Source organism: Oryx dammah, unplaced genomic scaffold (assembly GCF_014754425.2).
Source record: "Oryx dammah isolate SB20612 unplaced genomic scaffold, SCBI_Odam_1.1 HiC_scaffold_25, whole genome shotgun sequence".
Taxonomy (NCBI): Eukaryota; Metazoa; Chordata; class Mammalia; order Artiodactyla; family Bovidae; genus Oryx; species Oryx dammah.
This window is the reverse complement of record NW_024070209.1, coordinates 48802178-48824819: the sequence shown is the minus strand read 5'-3', so window position 1 is coordinate 48824819 and position 22642 is coordinate 48802178. Positions and strand designations below refer to the sequence as shown.

General features: G+C 45.5%; 2 protein-coding genes across 2 annotated transcripts in view; both read left to right on the top strand.

Moving 5' to 3' along the window:
• TCF7L1 (transcription factor 7 like 1) overlaps positions 1 to 6661 on the top strand; it is a 193618-nt gene extending 186957 nt beyond the window's left edge. The window contains exons 7-12 of the mRNA XM_040224332.1: positions 124 to 207; positions 948 to 1091; positions 1779 to 1938; positions 2024 to 2131; positions 3478 to 3556; positions 5264 to 6661. Of these exons, the coding sequence (XP_040080266.1) occupies positions 124 to 207; positions 948 to 1091; positions 1779 to 1938; positions 2024 to 2131; positions 3478 to 3556; positions 5264 to 5697 (1009 nt within the window). The 3' untranslated portion in view covers positions 5698 to 6661. The remainder of the gene's footprint in view (positions 1 to 123; positions 208 to 947; positions 1092 to 1778; positions 1939 to 2023; positions 2132 to 3477; positions 3557 to 5263) is intronic.
• A 9931-nt stretch (positions 6662 to 16592) lies between these two features.
• On the top strand, positions 16593 to 21283 carry TGOLN2 (trans-golgi network protein 2). The gene is made up of 4 exons (XM_040224317.1): positions 16593 to 16698; positions 16937 to 17721; positions 19710 to 19793; positions 20521 to 21283. Exons 1-4 carry the CDS (start codon positions 16653 to 16655, stop codon positions 20524 to 20526), a joined length of 921 nt encoding a protein of 306 aa, XP_040080251.1. The 5' UTR covers positions 16593 to 16652; the 3' UTR covers positions 20527 to 21283.
• The last annotated feature ends 1359 nt before the right edge of the window (positions 21284 to 22642 follow it).

The following is a 22642-nucleotide window of genomic DNA, read 5'->3' as shown; positions in this document are numbered from 1 at the left end:
TTCCACTTCCTACTTATTGCCTTTTACTTATCATCCTATCTTCCCAACCCCTTCTCCATACCTATGAATGTTCCCATTTCAGCCAGTTTCCTGACCGGATTTCCTTACTCCTGGCCCTTATAGGCAAGGACAGCCCATGTACTCCCTTCCTCCCGGTGGCTTCAGGCACCCCTACCCTGCCCTCGCCATGAATGCCTCGATGTCCAGGTGAGTCCTGGGGCTGCGGCTGTGAGCGGGGAAGTGGCAGTGCACGGAATGCTTGTCTACTGGCTCCCCTGCAGTTTCTGACTTTCTCTTGGCAGTAAGCAAAGAGGCAGGTGCTCGCCTTTCCTCCCCGCCTCTCTGATTAGTTGTGGGATGGAAACAACAGGCTCTGCTCACTCTTGCCCCATCTCCCTCTCTAAGAGGAGAATTTTAAAGCCCTCACACTCAGTCCTCCTGCACGTTCCCCTATGGGCTGGGCAGGGCTTGGTGGCACTGAAGCATTTTGAATATGTCAGACTGAAGCCAAAGGCTGGGAGATTAATTGTTCCTGAAATGATGTCAGGAGAAGGGAACTATGAAAGAGGATTTCCATCTCAGGGGCTGACCTACCTGACAATCGTACCACCAATGAAAAAATATATATATAAACCACAGCATAAGCCTTTCTTTCCTTTCCGCTGTGTACCTGGCCTCCGACCTCCTGCATCTTCTGTTTTTCATCCCACCTGCTTTCAGCACCGAGTATAGGAACACTGTGCATTTGTGGGGGAAGGGAGGTTGTTGGGTGTTTCCCAAAATGAGTTCTTTCAAGGTCAGCCAGTAGCCTTCTCTTGCTCCAACTCTGCCATGGCAGAGATGTTCACGTGCCTCTGCCATCAAGGCTGGGTTCCACCACGTCCTCTGCGAGTGGCAAGCATTTAGCCTGAATCCCTCTGTTGTTTTTGTCTCCCCTTGGTATGCAGCCTGGTTTCCAGTCGGTTCTCCCCTCACATGGTGGCTCCGGCCCATCCTGGTCTGCCCACCTCAGGGATCCCCCACCCCGCCATTGTCTCCCCCATTGTCAAGCAGGAACCAGCGCCCCCTAGCCTGAGCCCGGCTGTGAGCGCGTGAGTAGTGGGCAGCCTGGTGGCGGGTGGCCAGTCTCTGAGTAGCAATTGCCATTGATTCTTTTCCTGGGGACCTTCAGCCGATGGCTTCCTCAGCCACATCCTCCCCACCTTGCAAACTGTTCCCTTTGACCCCTGGAATTCCCATCCTCTCGGAGACACCGTGCGTCTTTTCTCACAGTAAGGGAAGCCCTACAATCAGGACTTTGAAAGAGAAACTGAGAGAGCTTTTAGCTTCCTTCCCTGTCCCCCCATACACTTGAAAATTGCAAGGGGAATTTTCTCAAGGTCACATGGTTGACTTGGGTTAGAGCTGAGTCCAGCACCATGGCCCACACTTTGTCCACTGAAAGTCAAAGTCTCATGGCCAAGGAGACCCGCCCCGGCTCTGTTTCTACCACAGTGCTCTGCCCCCTCCTCTTTCTCACCTGGGGCCAGTCCATCTCAGCTCCCCCACCACCTTTGTCAGGGGCGCAGCTCCTTTGTCAGGAAGTTGTCCTCTCCTAGAATGTGGCTGGAGGTCAGTCAGAGACTAGGAACTGGGTGCTCAGGCGCTGGAAGCAGCCCTGGGCAACTCTCATTAGCTGCCAAGTGGCTCATCCCCTCCTCCCCAGAGGCAGCCAGCCCTTAGCCTCCCTGAGAGATGACAGCTGACAAATGCTAACCTACAGCCTTGTGACTTCCCAGGAAATCACCAGTCACAGTGAAGAAAGAGGAAGAAAAGAAGCCCCACGTGAAGAAGCCTCTTAATGCCTTCATGTTATATATGAAGGAGATGAGGGCCAAGGTGGTGGCTGAGTGCACCCTGAAGGAGAGTGCAGCCATCAACCAGATCCTGGGAAGGAAGGTAAGGTCCGCCCCTGTGTTCCAGGCTGTGCAGCTCAGCGTTCTCCATGCTCACCACTCTGTCCTCACTGGTCCTCTCTCTACAGTGGCACAACCTGTCCCGAGAAGAACAGGCCAAGTACTACGAATTGGCCCGGAAGGAGCGGCAGCTTCACTCACAGCTCTACCCGACCTGGTCAGCCCGGGACAACTATGTACGTGCCCACTCAGACACCAGGGGCAGCCTCCAAGTGAGGATTTGGGGGAGAAGGAAGCTGACTCCAGTGATAGAGGACCCTTAAGGCCAGGGAGAAGTCTGTATTTCTCTAGAAATTATGAAGACACTTTAATTCTCAGAAGGGCCACAAGGACATGGTTTTGGTGTCCTGAGGACAGAGTTAAATTTGTGCCTGTCCCATTGCAAGTGGGGCATCCATGCATGCTAAGTCACTTCAGTTGTGTCCAACTCTTTGCAGCCCTGTGAACTGTAGCCCTCCAGGCTCCTCCGTCCATGGGATTCTCCAGGCAAGAATACTGGAGTGGGTTGCCATTTCCTCCTCCAGGGGATCTTCCCAACCCAGGGATCAAGCCTGTGTTTCTTGTCTCCTTCACTGAAGGGCAGGTTCTTAACCACTAGCGCCACCTGGGAAGCCAACTGGAGTTGGAAGTGGACTCAGCCTTTAATTCCGTACTTCAGGGTGTGGTGTCAGCTGTGTGCTAGTTCTATTGATCGGTGTCTGTAGCAAAGGGTTCCCAACCTGGGGCTCACAATGCCATGAGCTACTGCCTACATTTCTGATACCTCCCTGGAACTGGACAGGTTTTTTTATTTTTTATTTTTTAAAAATTTTGGTGGGGCTGCATGAACTTTCTCTATTTGAGATATGCAGGGGGCTTCTCTCTAGTTGCAGTGGGAAGGTTTCTCATTGCAGTGGCTTCTCTTGTGGAGCACAGACTCTAGAGTATGCAGGCTCAGTGGTTGTGGCACATGAGCTTAGTTGCCCCCCAGCATGTATGATCTTCCCAGAGCAGGAATCAAACCCATTGGCAGGTGGATTCTTAACTCCTAGACTGCCAAGGAAGTCCCTGTATGTATGTTCTTACTTGCTCTTTTTCTGCTAAAAGTCTTCATAGCTGAGTTAGTTTTTTTTTCCCCCCTCTTTGGTGCCAACTGAGCCCATACCTTCAACAGTGAAAGCATATAGTCCTATCCACTGAATTGCCACGGAATTCCAGCTGCATGAGATTTTCAGTGATACCTGGGATGCCTCAAAAAAGATCAGGAACCTGACCCTGTTCTAGAGAGAGAAACAGAAAACTAATCCTGCAGGGCAGGGAAAGAATGAGACCTTCCAAGAAAGTCAGGACCTATCTGAGCTGAGGGGAGGGAGGCGGCCCCCCAGAAAGGTTCACTGTGCCTCCTCATGAGGCCGCTGCACAGAATGTGACCTGGGCGCCTGGTACAGAAAATATCCTGTCTCCCCACTTCATAACTGAATCCATCAGAAAAGCCGTTATTCTGTCCCTGGTTATTACCTTTTCCTTTGGCCATATCTTTCAGGGTAAGAAAAAGAAGAGGAAGCGAGAAAAGCAGCTGTCCCAGACACAGTCCCAGCAGCAGCAAGTCCAGGAGGCAGATGGTGAGTCTTCAGGAGGGAACTGCGTCTTTACTTTTTCCCACTGTGTCAGCTACACCTGCCAGCACCCTGTGCGTGGGTCTCTGATGGACACCATGTCAACACTGTGTTTTAATATTAATAGCTGCCATTTTCAAGGCCTCTGCCTCATGTACACTTGTGCATGCGTGCTAAGTCACTTCCATCATGTCCGACTCTTTGTGACCCTATGGATTGCATCCCACCAAGCTTGTCTGTCCATGGGGATTCTCCAGGCAAGAATATTGGAATGTGTTGTCATGCCCTCCACCAGGGGCTCTTCCTGACCCAGGGATTGAACCTGCAGCTCTTATGTCTACATGCATTGGCAGGAGGGTTCTTAACCAGTAGTACCACTTGGGTATACTCAGGTGGGTGTTATTATTAGCCCCTTTCTGGAGATGATCAGTTTAGAGGCTCAGAGAAGTGAAAGGATTTTCCTGGTCATGCTGCTTGGTAAATGGAGGGAGGATTTGGTCCAGCGCTTTGTCACTCGAAAGGTGCTCTTCAATTCAGTTGAGTTTCGTCTTATTAAGGGTTAGGTTCTAAAATCAATGCAGTAAAAGTAAAAACTGAATGTTGTTGAAATGAGCCTTGAAATTCCCTTAGGAATCCAGCCCCTTAGAGACTGGCATACCACCTTTCAGTGAATCCAGTAGATTCAGGTTTTCCTTCAATGTTTGGTTGGCCGAATATCAGAAATAATCATTTGCTTGGACTAGGAAGGCCCTTTTGTGCCACAAATATTTTTTTTTACATCAGAATCTCACCCAGCACAGACTAGCCCCTTCCTTGGCCAGTATTTCAGTCACACCTCCCATCTCACGCTCATTACAGGACAAGGGTAGAACTAGTTTAGTTTCATCTAAAGGTCTTGGCAGGTGGTAAAGAATTCTCTTGCAATGCAGGAGACCTGGGTTCAATTCCTGGGTAGGGAAGATCCCTGGAGAAGGAAGGGAATGGCAACCCACTCCAGTATTCTTGCCTGGAGAATCCCATGGACCGAAGAGCCTGGTGAGCTACAATCCATAGGGTTGTGAACAGTGAGACGTGACTGAGCAGCTAACACACACACACACTAAGTGCTTTTTATTGCCTTTCCTTTCACTTCCTTTCCTAGCTTTCTAATATCTCTATAATTTATATATTTATCTCCATAGGAGTACACATAAATTAACTATGTATATGACGCAAAATCTGTTGAATTGATGCGTGGCAGGCGCTGTACTATCTCTAGGAGGATCCTAAACCAAAGATTTTAAAGCAAACTGAACGGAGATCCATCCCCCAAATGATAAGATTTAGGCAACAAGAAGATAATTTGCTAGAGAAGGAAATGGCAACCCACTCCATTATTCTTGCGGGGAGAATTCCAGGGACAGAAAAGCCTGACGGGCTACAATTCATAGCGGTGCAAGGAGGCAGACATCACTGAGCACAGCACAGCATGATAATTTGATAAGCTCAGCTATTTTCCCTCCAGGCAGATACTGAACGGGGTCTTTGGCATTTTGCTATTGGCCCTTTTCTGTGCTCTAGGTATACTGCAAGTCTTAGGCGTCATTTCAGGGCCTCACATCCCTCCCTTTACGCATGCTTGTTTCTCGGGTCGTATGTACTACTTCCGCCTTTCCCAGCGTTCCTAGCGGCTGACTTCCTTGTTTGTGTCCCCCCCCACCCCCACCCCCCCAGGTGGGCTGGGCTCCAAAAGCAAGAAGCCATGGGTGCAGTGCCTGCCCCCCGAGAAGCCCTGTGACAGCCCTGCTTCCTCCCACGGCAGCATGCTGGACTCCCCAGCTACCCCCTCCGCGGCCTTGGCCTCCCCGGCCGCCCCAGCCGCCACCCACTCGGAGCAAGCCCAGCCCCTCTCCCTCACCACCAAACCAGAGGCCCGGGCCCAGCTGGCTCTCCATTCGGCTGCCTTCCTGTCATCAAAGGCTGCCGCCACCTCTTCTGGCCAGATGGGCAGCCAGCCCCCGCTCCTGTCCCGGCCCCTCCCTTTGGGGTCCGTGCCCACAGCTCTGCTGACGTCCTCCCCGTCCTTCCCCGCCACGCTCCACGCCCACCAGGCCCTCCCCGTGCTCCAGGCCCAGCCTCTGTCCTTGGTCACTAAGTCTGCCCACTAAGCTGCCCCCTTGACCTATGCAGGCTGTCACGTGACTCATCGAGTAGTAAGGATGCAGAAGGAAAAAAAAAAGGAAACTTTATTGGTCAATATTTGACCACTCTGGACTGTTCTGTAAAGTGACTGGTAACAGCAGCACTTTACGTTTTGTAGATGTAACCAGTAGCTGATCTTAAGTCTTTTTTAAAAAAACAAACAAACAAAAATCTTTAAAAAAAAAAAAAAAAGGAAAACGAGAACTGAAAAGTAGTGTGTTATTCTTCCTGTATGTGCAGCGGTGGATGGACCTGGGCAGAAGGCACCCCTCCCTCTACCTCCTGGACTCTCTGCCCTTCCTCCTCTTCCCATCCTCCTCACACATCCAACCCCCACCCCCTGCTTCCTGGCTCCCCTCATTCCAGCTTACACGTTGGCCCTTGTTGCCTTTTCTAGCCTTTTCATCTGCAACCCATTCCTTGACGTTCCCTTTTACTTGGCCCACGTTTTTCTCCTGTGGGTTCATGCCTTCATCTTCGTCCTCTGCCCAGTGTAAGGCTGTCACCACGTGAGAAATACTTTGGCCTTTTTGTCTCCACCAGCACACCTTTCCCTCAGTGGCCCTAAACCACCCCCACCCCCCAGCCTCCAGCTTTCTGTGGAGGAAGAGGTCCTCTAAAATGGTTCTTCCCTGCATTTAAAGGGACTCAAGGTGCCTGCCACTTCCTCAGCGAAGAAGCCTGTGTTCTACCCCCTTACCAGTCAAGATGTCCCCTCACAGCCCCGGAGTGGCAGACAGGTCTGGCTCCTGTCACCCGGGAATGTGCTAGCACAATCTGCCAAAGCTCTGAGACCCTCCTCCCTTCCCAGTCACCTCACATGCTTCTTCTGTGTGTATTTCTTTTCATTTTTATGGGTTTTTTTTTGGAGCAATTTAAACTCCCAGTTGTTTATTTTCACAAAAGAAAATAAAATTGCAGTTGCAAGACTTTGCTGAGTATTTTAGTCCTTTGTTGACTCAAGCCCCTTTCTTCACACCAAAGGCTGTAAGATTTTTACAGAATGCAAAGGAGGAATGCCTCTATTGGAAGGGGATGTAAGTCATGCCTGACAGAACTAGAAAAATCTAATCCCGTTTTCAGCCTCGAATGTGCACAGACCAGTCAATATAGATAACTGAGATCCAAAGGGATGAATCTTTTTATTTTCATTTGTCTTCTTGTAATTGCCAAGATGGAAGGGGTGTCCTTGGGTTTCTTTGCACGTACCAAGCACTGGAATTCATTTTTATTGTGCAGCTTTACTGAGGTATATAATTCATACAATTCACCCATTTTAGGTGGACCATTCAGTGGTTTTGTGTTCGAAGTTGTGTATCCATCATCACATTAAAACATTTTCATTACCTCAAAAAGAAACCCCATACTTTTTGGAACTTACCTTCCACTTCCTCCTTCTCACACCACCACCTCCAGCCCTGGACAATCATGAATCTACTTTGTGTCTCTGCGTTTGTCTGTTCTGGATATTTCATGTTTTTTAAACAAGTATTTAGCTAATAATGTATTTATGTTTGGCAGAGCTGGGTCTTCGGCACTGTGTGTGGGATAGTCTCTAGCTGTGGTGTGCTAGCCTGTCGGTGCGGTGCCCTCTCTTGCTGTGGAGTATGAGCTCTAGGTGCACGGGCTTCAGCAGCTGTGGCACAGGTGCTCAGGCCCCAGAGTGCAGTCCCAGAAGCTGTGGCACACAGGCTTTAGTTGTTCCATGTCATGTGAAATATTCCTGGACCAGGGATTGAAATCATGTCCCCTGCACTGGCAGGCGGACTCCCATTCACTGTACCACCAGGGAAGTCCTGTTTGTGTTCTTTTTGATGATAGCCATTATGGCAGGTGTCAGAGGACGTTGTGGTTTTTATTAGCATTTCCCTAATGCATTTTCCTTTTTTTTTTTTTTATTACAGCCATCCTAGTAGATGTGGAGTGGTGTCTCATTGTAATTTTGATTTGCATTTATCTAACTATTACTAATGATGGTGAACATCCACACATTAGTGAGTTATCCCAACACCATTTGTTGAAAGACTATTCTTTCCCTCATTGAACAGTCAGCACCATGGTTAAAAATCAATTGACCATAAATATATAGGTTTATTTCCATACTCTCAATTCTATTCCATTAGCCATATGTCTTTGTGCCTGTGCTACACTGTCCTAATCAATGTTGTAATTAGTTTTGAAATTGGGAAATTAGAGTCCTCTAATTTCATTCTTTTTCAAACCTGTTTTAGCTATTCTGGATCTCTTGCATTTTTGTATGATTTTAGGATCAATTTATTAATTTCTGCAGAGAAGCCACCAGGAATTTTAATAGGGATTGTACTAGTAGATCAATTTGGGAAGTACAGCCATTCTAACAATTACAACTTCCAATTCATGAATATGCAATGTCTTTCCATTTATTTCGGGCTTCTTGAGTTTCTTTTAATAATATTTGTAGTTTTCAGAGTATAAGCTTTGCATTTCTTCTGATAAATTTATTCCTAAGGGATTTTTTCTTTTTGATACTATTGTAGATGGAATTGTTTCTTAATTTCATTTTTAGATTGTCTGTTGAAAGTGTATAGGAATACTGTTAAGTTTTATATATTGATCTAACTTCTTACATCCTTGCTTAACCTGTCCTAATAAATTTTTAGAAAATCCTCAAGATTCTCTTTATGCAAGATCATGTTATCTACAAATAGATATACTTTTACTTCTTCCTTTCAATCTAGATGCGTCTTATTTTCTTTTCTTGCTGAATTATCTTGGCTACTTCCAATACAAAGTTGAATGAAAGTGGTAAGAACAGTCATGCATGGTTCTTTATCTCAGAGGGAGAGCATCTAGTCTTTTACCATTACCATTATGTTAGTAGTAAGGTTTTTGTACATGCCTTCTTCAGGTTGAGGAAAGTCCCTTCTTTTCCAAGTTTGTTGAGTATTTTTATATGTAGAAGTGCCAGGAAATTTAAGATTTATTCAAGTTATGGCCCTATCATTCCCTTAAACCAGTATTGGTGTGAGTAAGAAGTTAGTTCTAAAATCCACCTTCTCTATTCCAGGTAACAGCACTTCCTGGAGAAAAACCACACACCTGCAGTAGATGCCACAACAGACGTGTGCCTAACATAAGCTAGGCCTTCAGCACATTTCATTGGTTACTACACTTAGCCTTTGTCAGTTTTCTGTATTAATACCCTTAACAACCCTTCTCTCCACCATCCTCAGGCCCTGGGGTTAATCCCCACCTTTTCTCTCTCAAAGACTATGTTGCCCCTTAGAATACCAAGAAAATTGAGGCCAGCTAAAATGTTCTATTCTGCGGACTTTCCTGGTAGTCCACTGGTTAAAATACCAACAAGATTCCAATTCACGGGGCACAGGTTCAATCCCTGTTTGGGGAAATAAGATCCCACACAGCCAAAAAAGGTAAAAAAAAAAAAATTCTATTCTGAACTCCCACATCCCTACCTAAATATTCACCCACCCTCCCTCCAGCTATTCTAACTGCTTTTCCACAGGTCTCAAGGTTGACTCAGGGCAAACTGTCCCCTGAATCCCAGCCATTCCAGCAGTCATCATATCTCTCTGTCTTGTAATCTTGGTCTGTCTAATAAATTATTCCTCTCAGTCAGGTTAAAAACACTCAGTCCTCTTCCATATTGGTTTCACATTCAAACTTCCAGAAAAAGGTAGCTTCTACTTATCTTCTACCCACTACTTATCCCATTGCAACCAGGTTTCACTCCCTCTACTGAAATACCTAATAACTCCTTATCTTACTTCAACTCTGTGCTGTCAATTTCATTATCCTTCTGAAAATAGTTCTATGACAATTGTGAGCCCTCAAAGGATGCTGAGTAAAGAAACTGGAAAATAAGGAGATATTAGTGTCCCAAAAGAGGTGACATGACTAGTTGTCACTAAAGTGACAAAGAGACCCGCAAGATGAGAATTGCAGGTGTGGTTCTGTGACTTGCTTCATTTCCAGTTAATAATTGATCATATACACATCAGTTCAGTTCAGTTCAGTCGCTCAGTTGTGTCCGACTCTTTGCGACCCCATGAATCACAGCACGCCAGGCCTCCCTGTCCATCACCAACTCCTGGAGTTCACTCAGTCCGTCGAGTCCGTGATGCCATCCAGCCATCTCATTCTCGGTTGTCCCCTTCTCCTCCTGCCCCCAGTCCCTCCCAGCATCAGAGTCCTTTCCAATGAGTCAACTCTTCGCATGAGGTGGCCAAAGTACTGGCATCATTAGCATCATCATCATCATTTAGCATCATTTCTTCCAAAGAAATCCCAGGGCTGATCTCCTTCAGAATGGACTGGTTGGATCTCCTTGCAGTCCAAGGGACTCTCAAGAGTCTTCTCCAACACCACAGTTCAAAAGCATCAATTCTTCGGTGCTCAGCCTTCTCCACAGTCCAACTCTCACATCCATACATGACCACAGGAAAAACCATAGCCTTAACTAGATGGACCTTAGTCGGCAAAGTAATGTCTCTGCTTTTGAATATACTGTCTAGGTTGGTCATAACTTTCCTGCCAAGGAGTAAGCGTCTTTTAATTTCATGGCTGCAATCACCATCTGCAGTGATTTTGGAGCCCAAAAATATAAAATCTGACACTGTTTCCACTGTTTCCCCATCTATTTCCCATGAAGTGATGGGACCAGATGCCATGATCTTCGTTTTCTGAATGTTGAGCGTTAAGCCAACTTTTTCACTCTCCACTTTCACTTTCATCAAGAGGCTTTTTAGTTTCTCTTCACTTTCTGCCATAAGGGTGGTGTCATCTGCATATCTGAGGTGATTCATATTTCTCCCAGCAATCTTTATTCCAGCATGTGCTTATTCCAGCCCAGCGTTTCTCATGATGTACTCTACATATAAGTTAAATAAGCAGGGTGACAATATACAGCCTTGACGTACTCCTTTTCCTATTTGGAACCAGTCTGTTGTTCTATGTCCAGTTCTAACTGCTGCTTCCTGACCTGCATACAGATTTCTCAAGAGGCAGGTCAGGTGGTCTGGTATTCCCATCTCTCGAGGAATTTTCCACAGTTTATTGTGATCCACACAATCAAAGGCTTTGGCATCGTCAACAAAGCAGAAATAGATGTTTTTCTGGAACTCTCTTGCTTTTTCCATGATCCAGCAGATGTTGGCAATTTGATCTCTGGTTCCTCTGCCTTTTCTAAAACTGGCTTGAACATCAGGAAGTTCATGGTTCACGTATTCCTGAAGCCTGGCTTGGAGAATTTTGAGCATTACTTTACTAGCATGTGAGATGAGTGCAATTGTGCGGTAGTTTGAGCATTCTTTGGCATCGCCTTTCTAGTTGCCTATAAAAAAGGGAGAACCAAGAAAGTATTATTCTTAATAACTCTGGGTCCACTGGAGAAGGGAATGGCAAACCACTTCAGTGTTCTTGCCTTGAGAACCCCATGAACAGTATGAAAAGGCAAAAAGATAGGACATTGAAAAAATGAACTCCCCAGGTCGGTAAGTGCCCAATATGCTACTAAAGATGAATGGAGAAATAACTCCAGAAAGAATGAAGGGATGGGGCCAAAGTAAAAACAACACCCAATTGTGGATGGGACTGTCGATGCTGTAAAGAGCAATATTGCATAGGAACCTGGAATATTAGGTCCATGAGTCAAGGCAAATTGGAAGTGGTCAAACAGGAGAGGGCAAGAATGAATGCTGACATTCTAGCAATCAGTGAACTAAGATGGACTGGAATGGGTGAATTTAACTCATATGACCATTATATCTACTACTGTGGGCAGGAATCCCTTAGAAGAAATGGAGTAGCCATCATAGTCAACAAAAGAGTCTGAAAAGCAGTACTTGGATGCAATCTCAAAAGCGACAGAATGATCTCTGTTCATTTCCAAGGCAAACCATTCAATATCACAGTAATCCAAGTCTATGCCCTGACCAGTAACGCTGAAGAAGCGAAAGTTGAATGGTTCTATGAAGACCTACAAGACCTTCTGAAACTAACATCCAAAAAAGATGTACTTTTCATTATAGGGGACTGGAATGCAAAAGTAGGAAGTCAAGAAACACCTGGAGCAACAGGCAAATTTGGCCTTGGAGTACAGAATGAAGCAGGGCAAAGATTAATAGCGTTCTGCCAAGAGAATGCACTGGTCATAGCAAACACCCTCTTCCAACAACACAAAAGAAGACTCTACACACGGACATCACCAGATGGTCAACACCGAAATCAGATTGATTATATTCTTTGCAGCCAAAGAGGGAGAAGCTCTATACAGTCAGCAAAAACAAGACCGGGAGCTGACTGTGGCTTAGATCACGAACTCTTTATTGCCAAATTCAGACTCAAACTGAAGAAAGTGGAGAAAACCACTAGACCATTCAGGTATGACCTAAATCAAATCCCTTATGATTATACAGTGGAAGTGAGAAATAGATTTAAGGAACTAGATCTAATAGACAGAGTGCCTGATGAACTATGGACGGAGGTTTGTGACATTGTACAAGAGACAGGGATCAAGACCATCCCCATGGAAAAGAAATGCAAAAAAAGCAAAATGGCTGTCTGAGGAGGCCTTACAAATAGCTGTGAAAAGAAGAGAAGTGAAAACCAAAGCAGAAAAGGAAAGATATACCCATTTGAATGCAGAGTTCCAAAGAATAGCAAGGAGAGATAAGAAAGCCTTCCTCAGTGATCAGTGCAAAGAAATAGACGAAAACAACAGAATGGGAAAGACTAGAGATCTCTTCAAGAAAATTAGAGATATCAAGGGAACATTTCATGCAAAGATGGGCTCAATAGACAGAGATAGTAGGGACCTAACAGAAGCAGAAAATATTAAGAAGAGGTGGCAAGAATACACAGAAAAACTATACAAAAAAAGATCTTCATGACCCAGATAATCACAATGGTATGATCACTCACACTCACCTAGAGCCAGACATCCTAGAATGTGAAGTCAAGTGGGCCTTAGAAAGCATCACTACCAACAAAGCTAGTGAAGATGATGGAATTCCAGTTGAGCTATTTCAAATCCTGAAAGATGATGCTGTGAAAGTGCTGCACTCAATATGCCAGCAAATTTGGAAAACTCAGCCATGGCCACAGGACTGGAAAAGGTCAGTTTTCACTGGAATCTCAAAGAAAGGCAATGCCAAGGAATGCTCAAACTACTGCACAATTGCACTCATCTCACACGCTAGTAAACTAATGCTCAAAATTCTCCAAGCCAGGCTTCACCAATACATGAACCGTGAACTTCCAGATGTTCAAGCTGGTTTTAGAAAAGGCAGAGGAACCAGAGATCAAATTGCCAACATCCGCTGGATCATCAAAAAAGGAAGAAAGTTCCAGAAAAACATCTATTTCTGTTTTATTGACGATGCCAAAGCCTTTGACTATGTGGATCACAATAAACTGTGGAAAATTCTTCAAGAGATGGGAATACCAGACCACCTGACCTGCCTCTTGAGAAACCTATATGCAGATCAGAAAGCAACAGTTAGAACTGGACATGGAACAACAGATTGGTTCCAAACTGGAAAAGGAGTACGTCAAGGCTGTATATTGTCATCCAGCTTATTTAACTTATATGTAGAGTACATCATGAGAAACACTAGGCTGGAGGAAGCACAAGCTGGAATCAGGATTGCCAGGAGAAATATCAATAACCTCAGATATGCAGATGACACCACCCTTATGGCAGAAAGTGAAGAAGAACTAAAGGGCCTCTTGATGAAAGTGAAAGAGGAGAGTGAAAAGGTTGGCTTAAAGTTCAACATTCAGAGAACTAAGATCATGGCATCCGGTCCCATCACTTCATGGCAAATAGACGGGGAAACAGTGGAAACAGTGGCTGACTTTATTTTTCTGGGCTCCAAAATCACTGCAGATGGTGATTGCAGCCATGAAATTGAGAGACGCTTACTCCTTGGCAGGAAAGTTATGACCAACCTAGATAGCATATTCAAAAGCAGAGACATTACTTTATCAGCAAAGGTCTGTCTAGTCAAGGCTATGGTTTTTCCTGTGGTCATGTATGGATGTGAGAGTTGTACTATAAAGAAAGCTGAGTGCCAAAGAATTGATGCTTTTGAACTGTGGTGTTGGAGAAGACTCTTGAGAGTCCCTTGGACTGCAAGGAGATCCAATCAGTCCATCCTAAAGGAGATCAGTCCTGGGTGTTCACTGGAAAGACTGCTGTTGAAGCTGAAACTCCAGTCGTTTGCCCAACTCATGCGAAGAGCTGACTCATTTGAAAAGACCCTGATGCTGGGAAAGATTGAGGGCAGGGGGAGAAGGGGACGACAGAGGATGAGATGGCTGGATGGCATCACTGAGTCAATGGACATGGGTGGACTCCCGGGAGTTGGTGATGGACAGGGAGGCCTGGCGTACTGTGGTTCATGGGGCTGCAAAGAGTTGGACACAACTGATCGACTGAACTGAGCTAAACAGGACCTTTTTATTTTCTTACTTTGTCTTATCTTTATTTAAAAATTTTTTTCTATAGTAAATGTATTAATTATAACAATTTGGGGGAGCCTTAATTATATGCTAGATACTGTTAAATGCTCTGTATGAATTATCTCACCCTCAAAACTTTTATTCCCATTTCATAATGAAGAAATTGATACCTAAAACAATTAATTGCCCAAAGTGAGGTGAATTATTTGTGCAATAAACATTAAAGAATAACGAGTTTCCTTGGTGGCTCAGTAGTAAAGAATTTGCCTACCAACGTAGGAGACATGGATTCAGTCCTTGGCCCAGGAAGACCCCACAAGCCTTGGAGCAACTAAGCCTTCACCACAACCATTAAGCCTGTGCTTAGAGCCTGGAAGCCACAAATACTGAGCCCACAGCCTCAACTACTGAATCCTGCTTGCCCTAGAAGCCTGTGCTCCGCGACAAGAGAAACTGCCGCTTTGAAAAGCCCGTGCACTTGCGAGGAAGAGTAGTCCCCACTTGCCGCAACTAGAGAAAATCCTGTGCGGCAGTGAAGACCCAGCACAGCCGAAAATGCATAAAAATTTTTTTAAATTAATGTAAAAAAGAATAACAAGGACAATTTTTCTCCTATCAAATTAGCAGATTAAGCATAGTCACTTACCTAGGATGGGTAAGATAATAGCATGACTTAAACAAGATGCTTAAGTTTTTGGAGCTTCTGTCTTAGGCACCTAATCAGTACCTGATTATAAAAAATAATCACTAAGAATAGAAAACTGAAAAGAATTCAGAACTCCAATAATAAAGAAACTGTCACAAAATCAATGATAAATATAAATTTTTATGAAACCATTAACAGTCATGTTTGACAATATTTAATTAGGGGAGAGTGCCCTTGAACTCACGTTTGATGCTCATATTTCCAGCTACCTCTCTGTTATTTCTACTTGACTGTCTCACAGGCAAGAATAAATTCACTTTTAGTGCCCCAATCGTATTAAATCTGGTTTTCCACATCTTCCTCACATCACACCTCCCTCCCATAGCCAATCTATCTCCAAGGCCTGTTAGTATTTCCTCCCAAATTTATATTGAGTCCAACCACTTCCCTCTATTCTCACCATACCTTTGCTAGTCCTTCTAGGACTACTGCAACAGCTTCCTAAATGTTTAACCCCTAAACACACTATTTTCTTCCCATAGTCTGTATGAACACAACAGAAATTTTAAACAGCATGATACAAAACGATATATCCAATAATTGCAATTTGGGAGAAAATGATTATAGAATAAAAGACGGTGAAAACACACTACTTAAGAAACAGGGGGCGGGAGTATATTTATATTTATCCTAATTGTATTTGTTTTAAAAAAAAATCACTGAATAGGAACTTGTGGAGGAGGGCTAGAGAGCAAAAACATTCTTTTATTATTATTATCTATTATTCGCTGCTCAGGCTTTCTCTTGCTGCAGAGAACAGGGGCTTCTCATTGCCACAACTTCTCTTGTTGCGCTGGCTCTAGGTCACTGGCTTCAGTAGTTGTGGCCCACCGGCTTAGTTGCCCCGTAGGACCAAGGATGGAACTCATGTCCTCTTCATTCGCAGGTGGATTCTTAACCACTGAACCACAAGAGAAACCCCACAAGAACTTTTTGAGGTTTTTAATTTAAAGATAATTGCTTCAGTAACTTTCTAATGTGAACTTTTCAAAAAATCCCATTTTTTCAACCGTTAGATTATATTACCTAATCAAAAATATTGTTTGCAAGACAGAAATACACTAAAACGTTGATAGTCACTACTCTGGAAGCGTGAGGCAGAGATTCTGTTTTCTACTTGTACACATTCAGTGAATTTCCTAGCGTGAATGAGTAATTTACACGGTCAGAAAACAGATGAACTTTTTAGAAAAGATCTTTGACACCGTTTCCGTGGGGGGTCAAAAGAGCAGGGAGCAGGGTTGCGAAGGCTCCCGCTACAAAGGTGACAGGGTGGGTGTCTGTTTCCAGATTTCCACACGTCTGTGCGTTGCAGGGAAAGAACCATAAGGGAGGGAGAAGGCAGGAAGGCAGGGAGAGGATGGGAGCGGGCAAGCGCCAGGCCCCAACGACGTCACTCCCGTGGGTACGTCTGTGGGCCAGGGAGCGCCTGCTTCGCCAGTATTGTCTCGTAAATATGACATCAAAGAAGGAAAGGGGGACTAAGTTTGTAGCGGCCGCTGCGGAGCTAAGAAAGCAGGAAAAGACAAATACGCCTTCTACACGTAATACAGCCACGCCACCAGGAAAAGCAGTCACACCTCGGGGGAAATAACGGAACACCAGCTTGCCGGGCTTTTTTCCAATCCCCGCCCCTTGCCTGGGTGTGGCTCCGGCGACGCACACAGGAAGGGGCGGGACATAACGCTAAGCGAGATCTGATCGTGCTGATCTCGCGAGAGCATTAGGGGGCGGAAGCGCAGTCGGTGCAGGATGCGGTTCCTGGTTGCGTTCGTGTTACTGAGCGTCGCGGCAGCGGGTAAGAATCCCCCCCCCCACCGCGCCCCCACCCCATCGCAGTCCCAAGACCAGCCTCCAGTAATCCCACTCTCGTCATCTTCACCGTGGCCTGTCGGCCCCTGACCTCACTCTTCCTTGCCCGAACCTCGCCACCGCTCCGCTCGCCAGCACTCCCCTCCCTTTTGCCCGTTGCAACGTTCTGAGGAGTCCTTTCTCCCCGACTGCCTCTCTTCAGCCAGGTAGTTTCTCTGTTTCAGACTTGCTGCTCAGTTCTGCTCCAATCGCCGGAACAACCGCTCCGAAGGAAAATCAGACTTCTGCAGGAAGCTCCAGGCAGCACGTCTTGACCGCTCAGTCTGGGCCAGAAAACAGTAACCAAACCTCTCTAAATCAGACCGACCCGAAAACCGACCCTAGCAGTTTGGAAGCCGACCAGTCCGCCGCGAAAACCGGCTCTGACCATTCGGGAACTGAGCAGCGCCGGACGGAAAGCAGCCCTGACACTTCGGTAGCCGAGCACCGCCCCGCGGAAACCCACTCCAATAATTCGGGAGCCGAGCAGCGCCCCGGGAAAGCCGACCCTGGCAGTTCCCCCAGAGACCAATCCAACAAGTTGATCTCCAGCCCCTCTTCTGATAACAAGGAGTCCACCAAGGTTCATGTAAACACAGTCGCTGGCAAAGCTCTGCAGACTTCCAGAACTGAACCTGGGGGAAAAGTGTTGGCAGACCCCTCTTCTCCCCAGCAGGAGGGAGGAGGTAAGCCCTTAGAATTAACTGAAGATGTGGAGCCCAAGGAGACTGAAGAAGGGGATACAGAGCCAGAGGAAGACGCACCACCCAAAGAAGGGAAAGAAATGGTTGGCCCTGCCTCCAGAGAGAACCGTGAAGGGACACTTTCGAATACCTGGAGTAAGAAGGATGACCTTTATAAGGATAACCTTGGAAATGCCAGTGCAGAGAGCAGCCACTTTTTTGCATATCTGGTGACAGCAGCCATTCTCGTCGCTGCCCTCTATATCGCCTACCACAATAAGCGGAAGGTAAGGCAAGAATGGCCTTAAGAGGAGGAGTGGGATTTCCTCCACCCAGAAAGCCTGATGTGTGAGTATCCATCACTCATCAGCCTGTAAGCCCTGGGGATTTAAGAAACAAACTTCCATTTTTTTTCCTGAGATCCTGCCAGGATTCTCTATTGGGTTTTCTAGGGCTCTTTTTTTTTTCCTCCTTTGTCTTAGAAATCATTTGTTTTCACATCTGCTTCCTCTGAGTGCCCTCTGCTGTTGCATCAGGTGTGAAGCTTAGGACATTATTATGATTTGAGCCAAATGAAGGTCTCCTCCCATAATCTTGGAACTTAGAATCTTTCACATCCTGAGAGAGGACCTGACAGTTTGTATGTAGTTAAAGCAGTGATCTTCCTGTTTTCAGTGCTTCCTGTCGTCTTATTTCTAGCTTCCTCTTCCAAACATTTGTCTTCCATCTGCAGGAACAGAAAGAATGGTTACAGAGTCTTCAATACCAGCAGCAGAGTGCCCAGGGGTCTATGTTCTGCAGCTGAGTTTCTGATTAGAAGGCCAGAAATTGCATGAATACACTCATCTTTTACTTCAGCAGGGTTTTGCTTAGTAACCACTCCCCAACGACAAAATAATTGCATTTCTTTTTTTGTTTTTAACTGAAATGTAAAAAAACATGAAGTGTAGTTGGTTTACAATGTTGTGTTAGGTGTACAGCACAGTGATTCAGTTTTTTATATATATATTCATTTTCAGATTCTTCCCCAAATGATTGCATTTCTTATGAACCCTAAGAATTTAGTAGTTTGTAATAGTCTGAGTAAAATTGAAGGGTTCAATTCATGATAGTCAAAAGGCCTAGGGCTGTGAGAAATGAGAGAAGACATTTAGTAAAAGTGGTACATTCCTGGGAATTCCCTGACAGTTAAGGGGTTAAGACTCCATGCTTTCACTGCAGGGGCCACAGGTTTGATCTCTGGTTGGGGTTCTAAGATCCCCAATGCCACATGAATGTGGCCTTGAAAAAAAATTTAAGGTACATTCATTATTCTACATCCAAGTGCTTATCACGGAGAGTAACCTTAAGTATGAAATGAGAGTAGTAAGGTTCAGATGAAGTAAAGTGTGGGGTGAAAAAGTACATTTGCAGATTAGAAGTAATTGCTTAATATTAAGATAAAAGGAGGGGGACTTGCTTAGCCTGGAGGAGTCTCAGTTGGGGAGGAGTTGGCAGTTCTTTTCACTGTGTTGTTCAGTCACCAAGTCCCGTCTGATTCTTTGTACCCAAGGACTGCAGCATGTCAGGCTTCCCTATCCTTCACAATCTCTTAGAGTTTGCTCAAACTCATGTCCATTGAATCGATGATCCCAACCAGCCATCTCATCCTCTGTCACCCCCTTCTCCTCCTGCCCTCAATCTTTCCTCCCCAGCATCAGGGTCTTTTCCAGTGAGTTGGCTTTTTGCGTCAGGTGGCCAAAGTATTGGAGCTTCAGCTTCAGCACCAGTCCTTCCTGTAAATATTCAGGGTTGATTTTCCTTAGGATTGACTGGCTCGATCTGGCAGTCCAAGGGACTCTCAAGAGTCTTCTCCAGCACCACAGTTCAAAAGCATCGATTCTTCAGCACTCAGCCGCCTTTATGGTCCAACTCTCACATCCATACATGACTACTGGAAAACCATAGCTTTGACTATACAGATCTTTGTCAGCAGAGTGATGTTTCTGCTTTTAAATAGGCTGCGTTCTCTTGAGTAAATCACACAGACTTCAGCTGGCTAGGGCCTAGAACAGCTGTCCTGCACCTGTCATTTCCTGTTTAGGATAAAGGGTTCTGATGTAACTAGGCCCTGTCCTCCTTATAATTGTCAATAGGGCCTTTCTGTGAATGGTCTGCTCTTTTTGCTGTCAAGATCATTAACAAATGAGCCACCAGATGATTACCTCTAATTTCAGAGACTGAAATCTGTCTCCGTAAAGTCACTTGTTAATCACTGTCTTGTCCTTTGCCCCAGATTATCGCTTTCGTCCTGGAAGGAAAAAGATCCAAAGTTACACGGCGGCCAAAGGCCACTGACTACCAACGTTTGGACCAGAAGGTAAGAGAGGAGGGAGGAATACACAATCTCAGATGGACCCAGCCATGGGCTTGTGTTTGGTATAGAGGCAGCAGCTGATTCTGGGGGTGCTGTTTTCCATTGCCTCTGCCCTTCTCAGACCACAGCATACAAACATCCCTGTAAACATGTCTGTAGTGTTAGTGCTAGAAGATTCTCAGGACCTCTGCAACATCTTCCTTCAGTAGATGAGGAAGCTCAGACCCAGAAACACTGATTTTTTTTTTTCCAAAAGTCTTCATTGAATTTGTTACAGTGTTGCTTCTGGTTTTCTTTTGGTTCTTTTGGCGGAGGCATGTGGGAATCTTAGCTCCCCAACCAGGGATCGAACCTGCACCCTTGCATTGGAAGGCAGTGCCTTAACCATTGGACCAGTGCAATCCCATTGGGAAGTCCCAAAACACGTGATCTTTTCCCCCTTAGTTTCTGGAAAATCAAGACCTGCGAGCAGCTCCCTCGACTCAACTAGTACTTCACAAGTTTTCACAGGCATTTGACTCACCCTGAGAATTGGGATTAAAAGCTTTTATTTTATCCATTGTTCTTTGTACGGTGAGGGTCAGTTTGTCTTCATTTTGAATTTTTCCTCTGAACCGAAAATTCTAGGAGCTCTCTTCCCCTCAGCCCCATCCCCATCATGCCAGCAGTAAGATATATTCCTCTGAAAACAGATGAAAGTTACCAAAGGATTGTATTGCTCTCGTTTCAGATTTGACTTTTTCTGTTCTTGAGAACCTTGTCCTCCCTGCTGATTTGTCTCTAAATCAAGAAGAATGAAGAGAAAAACACTGTGACCTAAGAGACACCCCCTCCTCCAGGGTTTGGTGGCGAGTCGGGGCTAGCAGAGGTGGTGGGGAACGGGGTTGCTTTAGATTTTGCACCTGCACTTTGGCGACCTTGTCCTCCTGTGTTCCCGTTATTTATGCTGATGTCTTCCAGGCTGTCCCCCTCTGAGTGTGAGTGGAGGAGCATGTGGGCACCCAGCTGTGACCAAAGGGAGATCCTAGCCCTGGGTAGGTGCCCTGCTGGGGGCCTTGGGTTGAAGGTGGTTAGCCCTTGAGAACACCATTGCACTCAACACTTTACCTTCGAGGGCCTAGGAGAAAACTGCAGATTAAGGCCCATTGCTACCAAGACCTTTTCCTTTGCGGGGATGTGTACCCCACAAAAGATGTAGAAGGGGGTAACTGCTGATGGCCTGAGGGCTCCTGTGAACACGATCTTCTTCAAAGTCTCCAGCAGCAAACCGAAACAGCAGCTACAAAACGGGCTTTCTTGCCCTCAAGTCCAGCCTGCCTAGTGCGAGCTCTTCATGCTCTTCTGACAGTTTCATATCACTTAAGACAAAGTGAATCCACTTGCATTTGGTTGTACTGAGCAGAAAACTGAACCAGGGATTTTGGGAGGAAAGCTTAAAGCCACTGTTCCCTGTCACAGATGTTTTAAAAAACAACAGTTACCGATTGTCGAAACATTGTGTGTATGCCTGCTTACAATCCTTATGGGAACTTTCTGAAGTAGAGTGAGTTCATGCTTTGAAAGCATGTAGGACCGTTTGGTTTGGGTCTGCATTTTTTTAGAGGACTTTTAAGAAACAGGATTCCCACAAATTCTTACTTTGCTTTGTTGCCTAAAGTATTTGTATTTACTTATATTTACAGACTGATTATACTCTCTTGTTTACCTAAATTTAGTTAAGGGTCCTCTTATCTGACATAAAATAGTAAGGCTAACTTAGTAAAAAGTCTCCCTCTGTCCCATGTCAGGGGTTATTAAAGTTTAAGAAATTTAGAGAATTCCCTGGGGTAACCGAGGGTAGCCTCCTAGATCAGACCGTTGTTTGAAATTTCATTTAAATGTTGTGCTACCCTGTTATAGAGAGCCTAAAGAGAGTTGTTTCTGCAAAGAAGAAACTGAAAGAGAATAGCTAATCTCAGGGAAATTCTAAGAAAATGGGAAGTGAGAGGAAGAGGGTGCGTTCTGGGCTATTGAAGTCTGGTGGAAGAAGGGACCATAGTGTTTGTCCTGGTATCCTCCACCTCACTTAAAACAGCCCATGACTGAGTGGAGATTTTCATCCTCTGCAGGTGACATTTGCAAAGGTGAGGAATGAAGACTCTTGACACCATCCCCTAAGATCGTGGTTATTTTATTTCCTTCTCTGTCCCCCTCTTCCCTGCCTTTCTTCCTCCCCTCTGATATTTTCTGTTTCTGCCTGTCTTCCACTGGCACCATTTTCCTTCCTTCGATCTGTGTGCCCAGAGTCTCTGCTCCCATCCATCTTGTTTGTGGTCCATTCTGCTGTTCAGCTTCTCCAGAAAGTAGAGCTTCAGTTCCCTTGCCATTCATCCTCCTCATAACCTTTACAAACTCATTAGTTCCTGTCTTTCTGCCAAGAATGTTTTCCCAGAGGTTCAGATCACCAAATCCAGTGGCTTGTTCTCAAAGTTTAGTCTTGTCCTGAATAGAACTGGACACTTACACCATCCAAATTCAACCTCCCCTCTTGTGGCCTCTCTGCCCTGGCTTCTGAGAACTCCTTTGCCTTTTCCTGTGCTGGTGGGGGAGAATGCCTGCAAAAATAGGTCTATCCCTTTGTCTCCTCAGAAACTTACTCATTCTTTAGCCTCTGGATGAGTGACTTCCAAGTTTCTGTCTTTGGCCTAGTTCCCAGAGAACCCTGTCCTGCCACGTGGTGAACATTCCAGCTTGTCAACCTGTTGTCACTGAAACAGAATTTCTCTTCTTCTGCACATTAAGTTGCTCCTCTCAATTGCCCAGTCTTTTTAATCATCTCAACTCCAAGTTGACGTTTTTATCTCTTGGCACAA